Source organism: Ictalurus punctatus, chromosome 4 (assembly GCF_001660625.3).
Source record: "Ictalurus punctatus breed USDA103 chromosome 4, Coco_2.0, whole genome shotgun sequence".
Classification (NCBI taxonomy): Eukaryota; Metazoa; Chordata; class Actinopteri; order Siluriformes; family Ictaluridae; genus Ictalurus; species Ictalurus punctatus.
In genome coordinates, this window is record NC_071284.1 from 12,125,258 (window position 1) to 12,145,858 (window position 20,601).

The 20,601-nt window shown below is 39.9% G+C and overlaps 1 protein-coding gene across 1 annotated transcript in view; it reads right to left on the minus strand.

The window, feature by feature from the left end:
* Positions 1-20,601, minus strand: part of si:ch211-212o1.2 (TMEM189_B_dmain domain-containing protein) — a 42,647-nt gene that overhangs the window by 6,533 nt on the left and 15,513 nt on the right. Inside the window, exons 2-5 of the mRNA XM_017465853.3 lie at positions 16,765-16,884; positions 10,148-10,239; positions 3,997-4,141; positions 2,009-2,221 (exon numbers count right to left, since the gene is read on the minus strand). Coding sequence (XP_017321342.1) covers positions 2,009-2,221; positions 3,997-4,141; positions 10,148-10,239; positions 16,765-16,884 — 570 coding nt within the window. The remainder of the gene's footprint in view (positions 1-2,008; positions 2,222-3,996; positions 4,142-10,147; positions 10,240-16,764; positions 16,885-20,601) is intronic.

Below are 20,601 nucleotides of genomic sequence, written 5' to 3' on the forward strand. Positions count from 1 at the left end.
AATGGAATTACAATGGCCGGCCAATATGGCAAAAGTACTTCCCATGATATGTAGTTTTGCTGAGGCTTTCCTACCGAGGTTCCAGCCAAACAGTATGAAAAAGTATGAAAAGTTCGATGATTTCCTGCCCTAGTAACAAGTTATTCTTTTAAGAAAGACATTTATTTATTAAGCTATTTATTAAGCTATACTGCCTTTGAAAATTGTCGTGTTGCACACTCCAGTTTGTGTGTACGAGTGAGAGAGGCAAGGAGGGAGAGAGGGAAAGTGCTGTGTTAAATCAAAACTTTGGAACTACTTCGGATTGAAAAAGCTCAGCAGGAAGTCTTGACGAAAGACTTTGCTATGTGATGACAAAAGACAAACGTGCAACACTGCACACACAATACACTTACAGCACCACCAACCTTGCTATGAAGACAGCATGAGGTACTGATATTAACCAAGGGGAAGTCTACAGCTAAACATGCAACAGGTAGCACTACTGGTTTCAACACTATTGGTAACACTTTCTTTCAGCACTCACTACCCCACACTTCTAACCTACTAAAGGCAACAACCACCAAAAGGTATTGTTTAATTTGTAAGGACACACACCCCATAACAGAGCTTCCGTTAGCCGATAAATACCAATAAAAATTCAAATATCGAATAAAATAAAAAATTGTTCGATACGATGTCCGGTAAATATATATTAGCACAGTACGGTCGCAATTGCACACCTAAAAAAGGTCTCTGTCTGAGCAAATCCACACACACGTAAGCTCGGGCTAAACACAACACAGGTTCGACCCACCTCCGCTCCATCCACCGCTGACACTTGACGACGCCCCCAGTGCCACCATCACATGTACTGTGCGTAGTCCAAAACGGTACAGTGCAAAATAAACACAGAAATGAGATGGTCGGATTTGTTCCAGTTTGTTCAGTAAACTTTGGTAACGGCACCAAAATATCTTAGCGGAAGCTCTGCCCTGTAACACTGCAGAACATGTTGGATTCAGACACGATAGCTACGCTGGAAGCCAGATATACAATGCAGGGTTGGCAGTGAAAGATTTAGGCAGAGAATCAACATACTACAGATACCTAATATAGTTATTCCAAAACGAAAAGACCGTGAAGAAATGTTTTGAAATTGTTGCTCCTTAACGAGCAATAACTAGGATACGTCAGTAAGTCAGTAAGTAATAAGTCAGTAAGATCGGACCTGAGTTGAATTGCATCTGTGCTTAACTGTATCTTATAACATATAGATTAAATGCCTTCCCCAAACTGTTGCCACAAAACTGGAAGCACACAATTGTCTATAATGTCCATGTATGCTGTAGTATTGAGATTTCCCTTCACTGGAACTAAGATGCTCAAAGCTGTTCCAGCATGACAATGCTCTTGTGCAAAGTCAGGTCCATGAAGACAGCCGTACAGCGTATCAAGACGTGTATTTTATAATCTGAAAAATGAAGATGCACACCCCTATCCACAAACCCTTCTGCTTGAAATGATTATGTTGATACATCATGATGATGTGATAATCATCATTATTATTAATTGGTCTCACACCTTTAGCAAAGCCAAGTTCATGTCATAATTTTGAACGAAAGAAACCAACAAAAAAAGACAAAATACTGCTTTAAAAAAAACAAACAAAAAAACAAAAACACAACAGATAAGCAATCGAACAGACTGACAGTATTTTTTACTTTGCAAAAGCTTTTAGATATTTTGTTCGCTATATGAAGCATATTACAATGCGGGCACGATTCTATTGAACTATGTTTCATTGTACACAACAAGGGCCTTGCTCAAGGGCCCAGAAGCTTACAGTTCTGGGATTTGACCTCATCACCTCTATAACGTTATCAGTCTAAATGCTACACTTTTTCTACTATAATAACGTGCTTGGAGAGAACATTCTGAAATTTACATGGCAATTAACATATTAGAACAGAGGATAGGAAAACTCTAAAGACAGTGTGTGTGTGTGTGTGTGTGTGTGTGTGTGTACCTGTAGTAATGCAGTAGTAGGTCTCATGAGGGGACACATGGTGGATACGATGGTGTTTGCGAGGCAGCACTAGGTGGCAGTCCTGCAGCAGAGTGACCCATCGTGGCAGGTCGAAGTAGGAGTGCGACCACTTGTGGATCTGATTGGTCATCGTCACAAAGACGGCCAGCGCAAACACAAAACAGTCGCAGGGGTAGGACTCGGCAAGGGCATCTGTGACGGGGAGATCCACACAGGGCGGACATTCGATTTTATGCCAAAGAAAATAAAATGCAGTCTGCTTTTTAATAAAGCGTATTTCCCTTTGTATGCCAGTCCGATTGTCAACTGGCCTTCGCCTGGTGAAGCTGAAAACTGAGGCTACTGCGCGAACACCCCGACAACTCTCCTGTTACAGGCTGCTTAAAACATGCAGGCCAGGGCCGAGCGTTCCGTAAACATCACTGCAGAAAAGCTACGCTGAAATGCTGCACTGAGCATCACATTGAAAACTCACTCCCTACAAGTTACAGGGCTAGTAGTTCACTTGCTGAGCGTGAATTAAAGTGAACTTGTTAATTTTTTGATTTCATACTGTGCAGGACTGAAACTCTTCCATTCATTGATCAGAAATATGACAATGGAAAAAAGATACACAAACCTTTACTTCATCCAATCAAACAACAGGGAAAACAATGAGCCATTGTATAATAAATGATTAGATATGTATATACATAACTAGCTTAGAACATTGTGTATTTTCGTTTCAGAACACACTGCGTTTATGTAGCACTACAGATCGGCCTCTTGCTCAGTTTGTGCCTCTATCTAGCGCTCGTGATTTTATGATACAACGATTTTATTGTCTCTACATGATATCACACGGGCACAACATCTAATGATTATATTATCAGACTTGGCAACCTTTATGCATTTTGCACAGGACCTCCACAACTTTGTGCAGTGAGTACACCAGTACGAGTTATCACTCAAAAACATGCCAAAATAGCGGTCATTTCCTCCCCAATACAACAGGAGATGAGCATGTCAGCAATCTGGATTGATTTGCGCCTGGCCCACTGCCCCGTCTCATGACTCTCTCGATTCACGGAGCGCGCTCTCTTTCGGTCACGGTGAACGAAGAAAGCTTTCAATTAATCTATCTGAAATAAAATCCATCAATGTACGTCTGACGTGGATAACATCGGACAAGTATAATTAGTTAACTATATTTATTAGGGAGGTCATGGGAACATTTAGGTGGAAAATAGTCAAACGGTCTTTTGGTTTCTGTCCAAAACAGAAAAAGAGTTGACCTAAATAGATGAAAGAGTCCTACAAAGTAGTGTCAAATCTAACTCTTTACAAATACCATTTACTGTGCTAATAATTATAAACAGATTAAATACGCCATTTTTAAACTCCCCAGGATTCGGCACAATACTGGCTAGCAGTTCCTGAATGCACAGCTGGTAATAATATTACACCCACCCCTGCTCTCCTTAAACCAAAAAATGATGGAAATACTCTCTCTCTCTCTTTTTTTTTTTTAAATCGGTTCTGGATGATCTATAAATGTTATTCGCGACTTTAAATAAATAAATAAATAAATAAATAAATAAATAAATAAATAAATAAAAAGGGTAAAAATCACAAGCAGGGAGAAATCAATACTGCACAAGCCTAAATTGTTATGATGCTTTTACCAATCACAACGTTATAAAATATACTGTCAAGATAATTAAAAATCATCAGATGGTGTTACGGCAGTACAAGAAATTAAACAGACAAAAAGTTAACAACAAAAAGAATTGTTCCAATTTTCACTTTGGGACAGCTTGCATTTAGAAAAAAAAAAACAAAATGCAGTGAATTGTGGGATGTATACCTGGAAATCCGAAACCTTTCTGTTGTATACTGCATACTACAAGCTGCTTTTAAGCACGTTTCTGTTTGACTAACATGCAGCTGACTACATTGAAAGTGCGTGTCTGTTTGCGTCTTTGCACCTGGTGTGTAGGACAGGAACTTGTAGGCCATGTGGGCGAGAGGCAGGATGGTGATCATGCAGTTATCTCCATTAGTCTCAATGAAGTCATGCCGCGTGATGGCTGTAGGGTCGATGTGGTGCTCCCGGAACGGACGGATAAACGCCTGCACGCATGGTGTGACACAGAGACAGGGAGATAAAAGGAAGAAGACAAAAAGAAAAGAAGAAGAGGAGATATTACCTTTCTGTAATACACGGCCACAGAAACACATCATACACACCATAATGACTGGCTAAACAAACTGGTGGCCGGGCAAAGTTTCGACTGATGCACTTCCCTGGGAGTCTGGTTTAAAACCGTGCCTTGCCGTGTTGCAGCAAAATCAAAAGGGGTATAGTTCAAGAACAAGTTGGGAGTTTTGAAAATGAAAGCAAAAATACAAAGAATGTCAGCCTTAACAAACAGCTCTGAAGTATGAGGGCTCCTGCGTGTCAGAGGAGAAAGGAGGGTGTGTAGGAGGGTTGATGCTGACCGATAGAGCCTAATGAAAGCGGGGGTGGGAAGCAGGAGTTCACAAGTTCTGGAGCTGCGAGATAACCGGGCATAATGCACCACCTCCCCACCGTCCTGCAGCATGAAAAAGCTGACGCTCAGCAGCTCACGTCACTCACGGCCGGGGCCGCACGGGGCACGACAAATGAAAGACAGCACGGGAAAGAAGTGCATGTGCAAGAGAGAGAAGAAGTAAAATCACGCACAGCAACGAAAGTCATTTATTTAGCCACACAAAAAGAACGAATCGTTTGGAGCTGCAGTGCCATGGCGCTTCAGAGGCGAGAAGCGGGGGAGGGAACGTCATTATCATGTGGCCTGAACTCAATCATGGCTGTATCCGAGGCCGTACGGCTGAACTCTGCTGGAGTGCAGGGATGGGGGGAATATCTGCTGATATTTCGACAATTATATTCCCTCTCCTTCTGCTCATCCTCAACCCGTGTGCGAGATTAAACGTGTGATAAGCTCCAGACGCATGTGTGTGTGTGGACTATCCAGCACACCATGGCCACCTGGCGCTTCGCCGCCGCTAATCCCGCACCGTTTAACACCCCGCCTCGCCTTGGCCGCCTTCTGCCTAATCATGACTTCCATCACCGGATTGCCCTGGCAACGCAGTGGCTGATGGGAGCCTGGCCCCCCTACTTTTAACCCGACACCCACTGGAGCAATCCGTTTCATTTTGTCTGCCTCTCTCTCTCTTCCTTGTCACTCTTAAGAGCCTGTTTAATCATGCTCATTAGCAACTCTCCCTCAAGTTAATGCTTTTTTAGTTTGAACGCACGGACAGAAAGCTGTATATAGTCGTCCGCTGAGTGTCGCCTTTAATGTGCCCGTAAAAGGGTCTTGGTTTGCTGTGCGCTGAAGGGGCCGCAAATTCCCCTGCTCTTTTTGAAGTCTGCTCACTCCCAGGTGGCGGGTCCTAATTATCCTTGACAGTGGAAGGATCCGCGGTGGCTGCGGTGCCATAAGAAAGCCATTCTCCTTTCCTCCCTTTAGCCGTGGCTAGGCGGACCGAGCCGTTTAACAGCACAGACGGACACTGATGAAAGTGCGGAGAGCGCGGCCTCGCTGGCCTGGGCCACAGGGGTGCTGCCGGACACGCCGTTCAGATGGCCTACTCTCCAGGACACAAAGCTGGCTTGTCCTCAGATTCCCAGACACTGAGTCCATGTGAACATGCTTTTTTATATTTTTAGAAATTCATCCATAAAGCTACAGTTGAAACTTTTAGTAATTTGTGTACATTCCAATAGATCCCAAGTTAGATCTATTAGTGTTAGATCTACCCATATGGCTTGGGTATGTATCCAAGTGCATCAGTGCTGACATCCAAGTCGCTTCCACATCTACATCCCTTGTTTTTAATAACAATTCACATCATGTAAACAATTTTAGATAATGAAAGCCCTGTTTAATGGAGCAGGGAAATCAGAATCCACTCAGGACCACGGTTGGGCACCACTGCACTATTCCCAGCATGTAAAACACCACACCGTGTTAAACAAAAAGGTTAAAAGTGCCAAGTGTGGTGAAACGTTAATCTTAACAAAAGTCACTACATTACTATAAACCCCTAATGGTGTTCTACGGGGTATGTAGGTTATACAGTGCCATTCTGTTATACCCTATGTGGTGAGCATACTGTACGTAGTGAATAGGAAGTGGCAGATTTTGTATGAACTCGAGGTAGTGTAAGAAATGCAAAGCAGACCTAGGAGAAAAATATTGTGGGTAAATAAATAAAAAGTTAATGATAAATTTCTGGTATTACCCGTGTGTGTGTTTTTTATTTTATTTTTTATTTTTCATTGTCTGTGGTATTTAACATAAAATATAAACCCGCAGTGTAACACTACTGCTAATGTACGTTCTGTCTGTGGGGGTGGTTATTTATGTTTTTCAAAATTATTATGACCAAGTTGCATGCACTTGGCTATTTAATTTATTAAGTAAGCTGACTAGTTTTGCCACTTAGAAAAAGGGAAAGGTTTCTGTTATTAAACTGATGTATTTAAGTAAAGTTTAATAAATGTTACCATGTTATACTATCTACTTTAAATACCGGGTAGCTGATTACTTGGTTTTTAAAATGTTTGAATACTTGGCTACAAAATCCCAGACTGGCTAACTATGTACACTCATTAATGAGTAATAATGCTGCGCTGGGGAATGGAGTCTGGGAGCTGCACTACATGCACTACAGGGAATAAGCAAGCTCTACCACCACTCCCCACCTCCATCAGCCACACACTGACCTCTGCCAACAGAAATACAAAAGCTCGCCCAAACTGATCACTCCTACCTGTCCAGTACAAAAAGCAGGGACCAGACACTTTTTAATTGGACAAGCAGAGAGTGACCTTTTCTCTGATTGGGCGAGGAAAGGCCGACTATGGCCTGCATTAATTTGATTCTCTTGGGTATTCTTGCCCCCCTGTTGCATACAGCATAAGGGTGTGCAAGAGTGCTGGAGGTTATAACTTGGAGCTCCAAGAAACAGGAATGGAGGACAGCCCCCTGGGAGGATGTGGCATTTTCCTTTATCCAGTCATGAGCCTAGTAAACCACAACAGAGCAATAAAACAAAGGGTGACATGAAAATTAAACAGGGTCATTTGTTAAAATCAAACACAATAATATGCTAAGAGCCCATACTGTATGTGTAATGAGTGAGCGTGTCTGTGCCAGACTGCAGGGTAATCCAAGAAACCTGCTTATAATTGTAATATGGCTCTCAAATGACAAGAGTCGCTGAACTGTTTGATAAATATTACTGTCTGCTACTTAGGAGCTCTACTTTAAATCACATTTAACATTAACAGAAGTGGACAAATCAATAGTCTGGGACAAGCATATTTCAGGGTTTCTTTTTTTATTCATAGCTGCCTGGTAGGTTTAACGGCCATAAAACAGACCGTACTTCTTATCGACTTGTAGACAAAACAAAAGGATTTCACATTTGGCATTTCATTATAGTTAAACCATCATATAATTCTCTTGCTTACTACACACTGCCACCTTGAGGGTAAATTCAATTCAATTCAATTTTATTTGTATAGCGCTTTTTACAATAGACATTGTCTCAAAGCAGCTTTACAGAAATATCAACACGGTATACAGATATTAAAGGTGTGAATTTATCCCAACTGAGCAAGCCACTGAGTGGCGACGGTGGCAAGGAAAAACTCCCTAAGATGTTTTAAGAGGAAGAAACCTTGAGAGGAACCCGACTCAGAAGGGACCCCATCCTCATCTGGGTTCCTCATCAAATGTGTTGAGGAAATGAATACGCTAGCCAGACTTGAATATTATCTTTTACACATAGTATGAGGCCAAATCTGATACCTGAAACATTGACCAACAGCTTGCTGACTTTTTTTTCAAGGTTCCCAAACATCTTCTAATGATGTGCTACATTAGAAGAGAACTGTAAACTTCTTTGTTTTACTTAGTCTGTATTAAAGCACTTGACTCGCTATCTCACCGTGTTATTACATTACATTAGCTACCAGTTTTTAGTGCAGGCAGATTCAAAGCAACTGTAACAAGGGAATTGGCAGTACTCTGGAGCTTTTTATTTGCCCAGTGGGCTACCTAACGAATTTAGGATTTGTCCACACTTAATGTGCACCAGAATGTACACTATATGGTAGGGGTTTAACAATGTATCATGATGCGAAAATGTTGGATCCGCATAGAGAATTCGGCATTCTATTATTTAGGCATCTAATGTGATCTCACTGTGACCAACATGCTCTCTGGTGTTCAATCATATTCTTTACAAATCATCTGCACTTGTGAAGTGACCGATAGCTCCGAATTGACGGACACGCTGTTCAGTAGCTTATAAATGACACAGAAGTCAGGAAGTCAAATGCGGAAGTTGTGCATTTTAACCGACTTTGGAACTCCTTTTCCAGTTGAAATGATGTCTCAGGAGCTACTGAGCTCATTATGTTTCAATCAGCCGTTGTCCCCAATGTCAGAGACTTTGTTTATTCAAACTAATTTTGAGAGAACACATTCACTCACCACAAACAAAAGCATTTCAACGCCATAATTGACATCAAACTGGTAGTATATAATATAAACTTCTTCATATATTAACATTAACTAGATATGATACTAGATACAAATATATTTTTCTGTAATAATTTAGACTCAACGGCAAAACTCCTGCTTCACTGCTGCAGCGTCCGGTGTAAAATTTTAGTAGTGCAGAGATTACAGACATTACAAACTGCAGTTTTATCGTCATTACACACAAGAGACATCATCTTTACACACAGCACGAAACTGATGTGCTTTCCCGCCCTCTTTTGATTGACAGGATATAACAGACACTGATTATCAGACGTTTTAAACTATCGGCTGATAGCGTGAAAAATAGCCTCTATCGGCCGTTACATCGGTGCATCTCTAATTTATTTAATTATTTGTAAGATGTGGTGAACCTGTAGCTATTTTTATAGCGATTTTTGATTTATTTAGTTTTAGACAGACAAAAATACACATTGTTTATGATTCAGAAATTTACAAAAAGAGTCTTTTCAGTCATAGTTTTTCTTCATTAAAATTTAGTTTGAAATAACCATGACCAGATTGCATCATTACACCCCTACTATGTGGCCAAAAGTATGTGGACATCTAAGCATCACACCCATATGAGGGCCTTATCTAAAATGTTGCCGCAAAGTTTCAAGCACACAAATGTTCAGAATGTCATTGAATGCTGTAGAACGATGACTTCCTTTCACTGGAACAAAATTTTATAGCCGGATTTCTGTAAAAATGCTTCGTGACAATGTTCATTGTTAAATGCACTATAGAAATTAAATTTACTTGAGCTGAGCATGACACTGCACAAACACAAAGTACAGTACACAAAGCGAGGGCCATAAAAGACATGGTTTACCAAGGTTGGAGTGAAAGAACTTGAATGACCTGCACAGAGGCCTGACCTCAACCCCATTGAATACCTTTGGGGTGAATATTAACTGCACACTATGCCTCCTCACCCTACAGCAGTGCTCGAACTCACTAATGCTCTTGTGTCCGAGTGGTCAGAAATCCCACAGCCAAAATCTAGTAGAAACACATCTCAGATGAGTGAAAGTTATTATAACAGCAAAGGACGGATCAAATCAAAGTGAATGCACATGGTTTTGGAATAGGCACATATGGGTGTGATGGCCAGGTGTCCACATACTTTTAGCCACAATAAAGGAATGAAAAATTCCAAAAACTCGATAAGCCACAATACAGAAATGAGAAAGTTAAATGAGAAGATAAGCATCGGTCATGGCTGAAATACAAATAGAAGGACTCTGTGGACATTATTAGTAAAGTCAACTCTCCCTTGAAGCCGACAACACTCGACTTTTTCCACTTGAGCACCCACTGGTATATGCCATATTGAAACTTGCAAGCCACATGCTATACTCTCACTTACTGTCAATAATAATTCAAAAAGCCATAACCAATTTAACCGGAAATCAAAGTAATATAAAGTAGTGAAGCTTCAGTACTTATGTCCGTTACAAATCTTATAAGGCTGACTACTGGAACAGTTTTGGCCTCCCAGAGAGTCATTTCAGTATCACATGCTCACCTTCCCAATGATAGGGATGTCCACAGAGCCCCAGGTGTCAGCTCCCCAATGTACCACTCCAGAGGCAAAGTCTGCAGTCAAGATACCGGCCACTGAGGCACGAGAAAGGAAAACAGACAGCAGTTATTATATAAACTCAATTCTACTGAACAAAACAGTCTGTTCTTGTGTCAAGGTCAAACTCAACCTGAAAGAGGGCTGTATTATGCTGAAATCTAACACTGCAGCAAAAAGACTAAACCAGAACTGGACCTTAAACAAAAACAAAAAAAACCCCATCTGTCACTTTTAAAAAATAAAATAATTAGTACTATTACATTTTCTGTGCGATTAAATTTAATTGAAAAACTACAAGGTAAAAAAAAACATGCCTGAAACAATTACTGTCTTAGCAGGAACCTTAAAAATCAATCAACTACTATAATTAAACTGTAGAAACAGAAAATAACAAATTTAAAAAACAAATGATTGTGTTGTTGATAATAAAAGAAGTTAAAAATAATCAACAGGCATCATAGTGGTTTACCAAAACCTGGATTTATATAGCGATTATACAGCTATGCACAGAGGTTTCAGTTAGACTTTTGTCTTTCTCCTGAAATATGTGGTCAATGAACACATTATAGAATGTGCACAACTAATACCACAGTTTCTGTAGTCCACTTCCTGCGTTCAGTTTTACATCAGTAAGACTTGACGGTTTTTACAATTAATAACAGGCATTATTGGTTTGTAATTAGTTTGTCATAGGGATTTCACGGTGAGGAAATTTTCCCATCGGTTAATCGAAGTGTGACAACACCAGTGACTATTTTCCCATCACTTATAAATGCCCGTGTGGTTGTGCGCATTTCACTTTCGCATTAGCGGCAATTTGGGGGGCGGTGGGTTTAATTATTATTCTTAATGAAGAACACGACAACAAATCCAAAATATTAGGTGCTTTTACATTTCGCTTTGATACCAAATCTTCTGCCATTCTCTTGTCAGTCAGCTCGCCTCACTCTGGTCACGTGACAAATGAAATCTGACTCCTGCTGATCTGTACTGCGACTCTGAATCATGCAGAATTGAGCAGACACGTTCAGTTTTTAACTGTAGCGTCCGTTCTCTAACTGAACTAAACGATATTTATTATTATTATAAATAAGCAAAACGACAGTGGGGGGTCAGTGCAGCTGAGGGGGAAGTGATGTAATTGGTGTGCGGCTGAACACCGTGTAACACCGACTATCGCAGCGAGCCTAGTTCATCATAATCGTTATTGCCCGAAACGCATTATTACAACTGCCACAAACTCATCTTAGACTTCGCATTCAAAACGCCAGAATGAGTTTTCTTCCAAGGAACAAGATTACAGATGACTCATCTTAACTATATAGACTCACTGACCATTAGGAATGCCTGAAAACCTGCACGTTCATGCAATTACCCAGTCAGCTAATCATGTGGCAACAGCATAAAATCATGCAGATACAGGTTAAGAGTTTCAGCTAATTTTACGTTTAACATCGGAATTGGGAAAATTGTGTACCAGAAGGGATAGTCTGAGTATTTCAGAAACTGCTGATCTTCTGGGATTTTCTCACACACACACACACACACACACACACCTCTACAGTTTACACAGAGTGGTGCAAAAAACAAAACACATCCAGTGAGTGCAGTTCTGCAGGCAGAAATGCTTTGTTCTGATGACCGACTTGAACACAAGGCGACGTTTGACCATTCTTCAACTTCCCAGTTTCGGTGAGCCCCATGGTAGCCTTGGATTCCGGTTCTTGGCTGGCAGGAGTGGAAGCCAATGTAGTCTTCGACTGTTGTAGCCACACCACCTCAAGGTTCGATCTACCGTGCTTCCTTCAATGCCTTTCTGCTCATCATGGATGTAAAGCGTTGTTATTCGAGTTATCGCAGACTTCTTGTCAGCTTGAACCAGTCTGGCCATTCACTTCTGACCTCGCTCCATTAAAAAGTAAGCAAAGCTTTATTTATATAGTACTTTTTAAAACAATGTTTACAAAGTGCTTTACAGAAGACATACCGGAAAATAAAATCAGTAGCAAGAAATCAAATTAAATAAATAAACAAAATAAAAGGCTAAGCAAATAAAATGGAATAAATAAAAGAACATAAAAAAAATATGGAAAATTAACTGGTTTGAGGAAAGGCCCTAGTAAACAAATGCGCTATAAGATAAAATGCTAATTGAATCAACTTCACATAGATTGTCAGGGAGAGAGTTCCACAGTTTTGGCCATTAATGAAAAAAGGCATACTCCCGCTTTTCAGCCGCGTTTTGGGTGCAACCGGCAGGTTGCAGTTGGATGACCCAAGTGATCTATTAATAGCAGGATTTTAAAATCAATTCTGTAAGACACAGACAGCCAGTGAAGGGATTTAAGTACCGGAGTGATATGATTCAGTCTAGTACGGGTCAGAATTTTTGCAGCTGCATTCTGAACTCTTTCTAAGTGTTTAATGGAGCTCTTTGGGAAGCCAACCAAAACACTGTTGCAGTAGACGAGTCTAGGTGTGACAAATGCATGCATGAGTTTCTCATTATCTGTGGGGGAGAGAATATCACCTACTTTAGAGATGTTACGAAGGTGATAATATGCTGTTTTACAAACATTGCTAATATGTTTTGGTTTTTTTTTAAATTGAGATCACCATCAAACATGATCCCTAAATTCTTAACGCAGTTATTAGCCTTGAGAGACAAGGAGTCTCGATATGGCATAATTAACTTTCTCTTTGCATCATTTCCGATAATAAGTACCTCTGCCTTTTCTTAATTTAGCTGCAGAAAGTTCTGTGACATCCACAAGTTTATGCTCTCTATGTAGTTTACAAGGGTGCTAATCGACTTGTGGGCCTCTGGTGCAAGTGAGAGATAGAGTTGTGTGATGGAAGGAGATGTTATATTGATTAATTACACAAGCTAAATGGCAGCATATACAAGCTAAAATAACAAAAGGACCCAAAATTGAGCCATGGGGAACACCAAGATACCGCATGTTTTTTGTTGGTGTGTGTAGCCAGTGCAACATAGTAATCCCTGATACTTATGTATGATCTAAACCATTCTAGGACTAGGCCTGATGAGCCAAACCAGTTTTGCAGTCGGTCAAGCAGAATCCCATGGTCGACTGGGTCAAAGGCAGCACTGAGATCTACAAGAACTAGAATGGACAGATTACCAGAGAACTTATTTTGTTGCAGATCATTTAAAACTTTTAGAGGAGCAGTTTCTGTGCTATCTTTGGACCGAAAGCCAGATGGAAAGGTCTCATTAAGATTATTGATGTTGAGATAGTTATTGAGCTGTATGGACACAACTTTTTCAATTATTTTGCCAAGAAATGGAAGATTAGAGATAGGTCTGTAGTTACTGAGCACAGAAGAATCAAGATCATTTCTCTTCGACATAGGCCCAACAATAGCGGTCTTAAAGATGCGTGGAAAAATTCCTTGCTGGAGGGAGAGATTAAAAAATGATCATGATGTCTGCTAATTATGAACTTAAAACCAACTTAAGAAAGCTGGTGGGTAATGGGGCAAGAGAGCACCTAGAAGGATTCATAGGTGATCTAACCAGGGCAAGCGTGTAAGGGCTGACCGCTGAGAAAGAGGATAGATTACATTTAACAGCAATAGTTGGAGAGTTAGAGAACATACCAGCAGGACAAGTGCAGAATATGTTTTGCCTTATGACAGCAATTTTATTGCTGAATAAACTGCAAACCCATTGCAGTTTTCAGTTGTGAAAAGGTCTGATATTTGAGGTGAGGGTTTTGGCCACCTATCTATGGTGGAGAATAGGAACATGGGGTTGTGGTTTGTGGCTGTCAATTAAACTTGAAAAGTAAGATTTCCTAGCAGACCTCATTTCATTAAGTATTTTCAAGTTGTATTTATAGATAGCTTGGTGAACCAAAAGGCTTTGATTGCTTCCATTGCCGTTCTTCACTTCTTAGTCTTACAATGGAGGTACTATTTCTATTTCTCCAAGGGGCAGCTGTAATTATCCCAGAGACCGTTTTTGTTTTTAAAGAGGAAACAGAGTTGATACATTTGGTCAGCCTGACACTAAAGCTCTCCACTAGAATGTCTAAGGAAGGGAGTGAAAGACGGGGGAGAGAGATGATCTGAGCTCCATGAAGGTCACAGCTGTATCAGCAGTGAGACAGCGCTTAGTGACGGTCGTCTTATTAGTCGTACAGTGTTAGTACATGCGGAAAGACACAAAAGTGGTCAGAAATGACACTGTCGGCTATCTTTGGTTCATTAATAGATCCAGTGTATGATCATGTTTGTGTGTGGGGCCAGATACATGCTGCATAATGCCAAAAGAGTTTAGTAAACCTGTGAAGCTGACAGTCGATGGATCAGAGATTACATCAATATGGATGTTGAAATCACTGGTAATTAACCGACTATGAATATGAGTTAATGTCCTAGAAAACAGTTCCCCGAAATCCTTTAAGTCAAGTCAATGAGGGTGATCGATAACTAATACAATAACAGATTGCTCACCCTCGAGATGCACTGCACTCAAAATTTTACAATTTCCCCAGAAATGTCTGTTTGCAACAAAATATGACGGCATAGACAGGAAACACCCCCACCCTTCTTATTCATTCTACGGACACAGAAGAATTTTAACCCTGGGGTCTGTCAAGCCATGTTTCTGTCAGGAAAAGAAAATCCAGCTTATGTTTTTCAATAAGTTGGCTAATTACAAAAATACTTATTTGTTAATGACCGTATATTCAGTACTGCAGCTTTAAGAACAGGGAGATGTGACTGTTCAGTAAAATAATTGTGTACAGTTCACCTTAATTAAATTACATGTATTTGAGGCCCTCTTCTGTTTCCAATGGCCATGCAACCAAGTACTGCAGATGACTGGAATATTCTGAAAAGTAGCATGATTACCTACAGGTCAGACACACTCACTGGTAGGGACTGCTGAAAATGTAGTGGGAGAAGGAATAAATCTTGAGCTTAGTTAGAAGCCCATGCATTTCATCCATTTCTTCAGTCATATTTCTCAGTCCGGTGATGACTGATCTGAGGGGTGACTGGCTGTGCTAGCGGCTTCCCAGGGTTGGAAGTGAACATTCAGGTCCCAGTAATGTTCAGATGAAAAAGGTATCTCCGCCCGTCTCTGTTTGTTTTTGCACCATTCCGTGTTTCTGAAATACACACACTAGCTCAGCTGGCCTGTATCTGCATGATTTTATGCACTGTACTACTGTCACATGATCATCTGATGGATAATTGCATAAATGAGAATGTTTACAGATGTTCAAATGAAGTGGTCAGTGTCTTATGTCGCACAGCTAGGGTGGAGTGGGAATTGGCAAATTGGCACCAAATTGGGAGAAAACGGGGTAAAAATCCAAAGTTAACCTGAGGACACATGTACAAAGACCCAGGATTGGGCAATTACATTACCTCATGAGGAAATGGCAATAATGAAATCAGGCCCTAAGACAACACAATGGCCTGATTTAGGATTTATATTGTAGCAGTTATTACTAAATATTATTTATTAATATTTCTGTATACACTGAAGTAAAAATCTCTCCCACCCAGAACATCCACGGTAACGTTTGCTTTTGGTTCCTTTACCCACTACAATCTTAACAGTTTAAGCTGCTTAGGCTGTTTAGGGGGATAAAAAAATAAAAAATAAAAACAAACAGTTGTAGAGCTTGGGTGCAATAATTGTTTACATTTATTGAAATCATTTATATCTGTTAATATCTGTGTGTATTTATGTGTCAAATCAGTGAGAAAACAATTCACAGTTTGGTCCACATCGAGTACAGGTGTGCCAATTGTGTGAAGGGTTTTGAAAACAGTGAACTCAGTGATAAAAATATTTTTCCATAAAATTATCATCTAAAAATATTTTCTAATTGAACATCTCCCTACCCCCCCTTAAGTGTTTACAGGGAGAGGAAAACAAATAATGGGTGTGCCATACAAGGGAAAAATGGCAGTCAGACTAATATTCCAGATTTAACTAGAAACAAACATGAAAGATCACAAAAAGAACAAATGACTAATTTCTGCATTATATTATCTGGAATATATTATTCGATTATAATATAATATAATATATCCTCTATAATCTCTCAACATTATTTAAGTGCAAATTATTTAAGCATGTACAAGTAACATGTCTGTATGCACATAATAGCACTAACAGCTAACAAGCAGTTGTTTAATTGTTGGTATAATTAGTTAAAGTAAACTTTTCGACATGAAATTGTATTTAATATGCATTTTGTATGTGGATTATGTTCAGTCGATTAAAACAATAGATAATTATGCTCAAAACTGCATTGTCTCTTCTTAAAAAAAAAAAAAAAAAAAAAAAAAAAAAAAAAAAGAGCATCTGCTAACAAGGTTAACTAAAGACGTTATGTAAAACTAAATACGTGTAAATAGAAGAGTCTTGAAAGACGCAACACATTTGGATGAATCCAAAGTGTACATTCTTCAGCTAAATGATCAGAGCATTCAACGTGTTCGGACAGTAATCTGTATCACTCAATTATCACACAAACAATACCAAGATAAATACAAAGCTAGCAGCTTACCAATGCCAAAAATGATTCTGTAGATGGGCACTGTGGAGAAGTTGATGACGAGGAAGAAGAAGTTGACCGCGAAGAGTGAGAGGCACAAAATTACACAGACCCACTCCTGTAGCCGTTTTCCTAGAAACAGCACACATACAGTTTCCATGAGTGCATATAGTTTGGGAAAAAAAAGGTTTGATTAAAGTGTGGATAGATAGATAGATATATATATCACGCATACATACACAAGGATGTGCAAAAACACTTTTATACAAAAAAACTCAAAGAATACATTTTTCCTTTTATTTTCACCACTGTCTTAATACGTGGATCTGTGACTTGTAGATTATTTGTAAGTTATCATACCATGAACATATAACACACCTATTCACCATGCTGCGTATACTAACTGCTGTATCACCTCTTATTTGACATCATAGTCACATTCTCTTTGGTGCGGTGGAAAAACTAACCAAGAACCTGTGCAGGTACTTGTTGGATTTCCATGTATCCCAGGAATCTCAGATTATGCCCGTCAGATCGTCCGTCATGCCTTACAGCCTTTTTTACCGTTAACTTCTATTAACTTTTCGAAAGTGTGGTTTACCACAAAGAGTCAGGTGCGCCTGGAGAGTCCGAATGAACACACACACTGACACATATGAATGTTCACAGAGACTTCTCGCTTATTTCATGCGAAACAAGAGTATTTATACACATTGATTAGAAGCAGTGCGGGGACGGTTTCTACTGGTCCAGGTGTCAGACAGATTTAAACAACACACACAGCACATAGTCATAATACAAAATAAGTCTTGTGTCATGTTGACACGGAAATACATAATATAATCAAGGACAGCAGTTGATCAGCTTATTTAAAGAAGTAATTAAATGAATACATTCATCATAGGTATTTGATAGCAGTTAATAATATAAGAGAGTACATGGTATAAGAGAATTTCCTTTCAGTACTACATGTTGACCGATTGATTGGTTTTGTGTAATGGTTTGATTAATCGGCACCAATAACCGATTGCTGGGACTACGGGTTATCTGCAAAAACCCACACAGTTTTTACCGGTTACATCGGTTGCCCGAGTGGCTGAGAAAGGTCTGTGGTCATTACACAGTACGAGAACGGCCTCTAGAGGTGAAATAAAAGATAGCAATGATGCCTCGTGGTGTTTGTGTTTGACACATGAAACTACACTCTGCATAGAGCAGGACACTTCAGATGCGGATTTAAAACATCGACGACGGAAACGAGTTATTAGGAGTGTTATGGTACCATATAGATCTTGTTCTGGATTGTTCCAGAACTCTTTAATACCATAAAAGGTTCAATAACCTTGGGAGAATTGTGCACCTGATATTGGTCATTGGTTTGAGAGAGAGAGAGAGAGAGAGAGAGAGAGAGAGAGAGAGAGAGAGAGAGAGAGAGAAAGAGAGAGAGAATGACTAAAGTGCTACTACATTATTCACTCTATCCAGCCCTGGCCACCAGACATCAGGCCCATCTCTTCATCCTGCACATCATCTCCATTTTCATTAGTTTGCATATTCAGTCATTAACGACAGAAAACTATTTTTTCTTCTCCCACCACTCTTCTTCTGTCCTCTCTCTCTTCTAAAGTGGCACAGTGGAGTCAGCTCTTCTGAAAATTTAATACCATTAGAGACTCCGCCTTGAGAGAGCGCAGAGCTCGAGCAGGTTGAGAACAGGATATTGATGACTGTTATTTATAGAATTTCACCAAGCTGGCTTACACTGAGCACCCACTCCATAGACCAGGCTACAGATATTACACGCACTTATCAGTACACACACACACACGACCACACAACATCTATGATCACCTTACAGCAAAGTCTCTAGAACCTAATACTGAAGCAGGTGTCCCTCACTGTGTGCAGTTATTACATGTTAAAAGGTCTTCCATGTAACGCCTGGTTCAGATGAACACCTGACACCTGAGTAAATACTCGCCTCAGCTAACCCCGACTGAGCTGATGGTGCTGCTGTGTGTCCTCCTGATGCTAAAAAGTGAAACAAACCTTGCTCACTACTGAGCTGAGAAAAAACCAAGCGCGAGTTTGCAAGGGAGCACAAAGCTGACCTAATCATCATCACAGATCACACTCTGTACACAACCACACCTTTCCTGTTATTGCTGAAGGGTGGAGCACAAAAAAAAAAGTCCAACAATATTTGCATAATATCTGTCACAATGGACACTTCATATCCCCAATGGCTATTTTCCAGGAGACGAAAATAAAAAGGACATACCATTTGTAAGTATAATCATACAAAGCATGAAAATTTGCTTTGTAAAATCTTAATGTTAAATCTATTTTTACACAGCTAGGCACTTCCATTTTTATTAGGGCTATGCTGGTTTCACAGATTATCGTGGAATTAAAAGGTTTCAACTTGACAATTCTACTGGTCCATGCCACCATAATCACAATCACAGTTAAGTCATGTCAGACACATGCATGGCCAGACAAGTGTTTTCTGGAAAAGTGACCAAAATACTTCTGACTAGGGGCGGATGGGGTAAATGGGCTAGCAGAGCCGAGCCACTCCTCTCTTTCAAAGATTAAAAGGTTTTGTAATTTTTTTGGGCATGCACATCAGTTGATTTCCTGTTTACTGATGTCTATTATTTGGGAATTTTGTGGAATGAAGCACAGCAGCACCACCGATGGTTGGAATGAAAAATACACAAAATGTTATGAAGTGTCGTTTAGTCTCATTTCTTTCGAGGCCAGATTCACGCAGCCCATCAGTGACAGTCATGTCAGGTACTTACTAGGACTTGGCTATGACATGACAAAAATATCATATGATACTTGAGGACATTTCTATGATACATGATGTGTATCACGATATATAATTTAGCTAACAAACTGTCCACAAAATAGTAAAATAAACCAAAAAAAAGTGTTAAACAGAGTTTGATGACACTTTCTTTGAATGCTTTAAAGACCAAGAAGATTAATTTAAAAAATAAATAAATAAATAAATAAATAAATTTCACTATATGGACAACTGTATGTGGAACCCTGACCATCACACCCATACGTGGTTCTGTTGCTACAAACTGTTGCCACAAAGTTGGAAGCACAGAATTGTATATAATGTCTTTGTATGGTGTAGCATTAGAATTTCCCTTCACTGGAACCAAGAGGCCCAAACATGTTCCAGCATGACAATGCCCCTGTGCACAAAGTGGCATCCATGGTTTGGCAAGGCTGGAGTAGAAGAACTCAAGTGACTTGCACAGAGCCCTGACCTCGACCCCAATGAACACCTCTGGGATGAATTGGTATGCTGAATGTGTTCCAGGCCTCCTCACCCAACATCAGTGCCCAACCTCACGAATGCTCTTGTGGCTGAATGGGCAAATCCCCACAGCCACTCTCCAAAATCTAGTAGGAAGCCTTCCTAGAAGAGTGGAGGTTAATATAACAGCAAAGGGGGACTAAATCTTGTATAGGATGTTCAATAAGTACATACGGCTATGACGGTCAGGTGTCCACAAACTTTTGGCCATATAGTATAGATAGGAGATGCTAGTCAACTAGTTAGCTAAATAAAGTTAGCAGTGTACGTTCTGGTGTTTGAGCAGTTTCTCTGGCTATAGGTTTAACTGAGATTTGATATACAATGGACTTGCAAGACTTTATTTGAATGTCATTTTGTAATTTATATTAAATGCAAAAGGCACTTGCCACTTAAAAAGAAAAGTTCAAGGTTCCTTGAGCGTCATTATTATTGTTATAAAACACCCTGCAGACTGTCCAAGCGTAACATCACATCTGTCCAGTTTGGCCAATTGATGCTTACAGGGA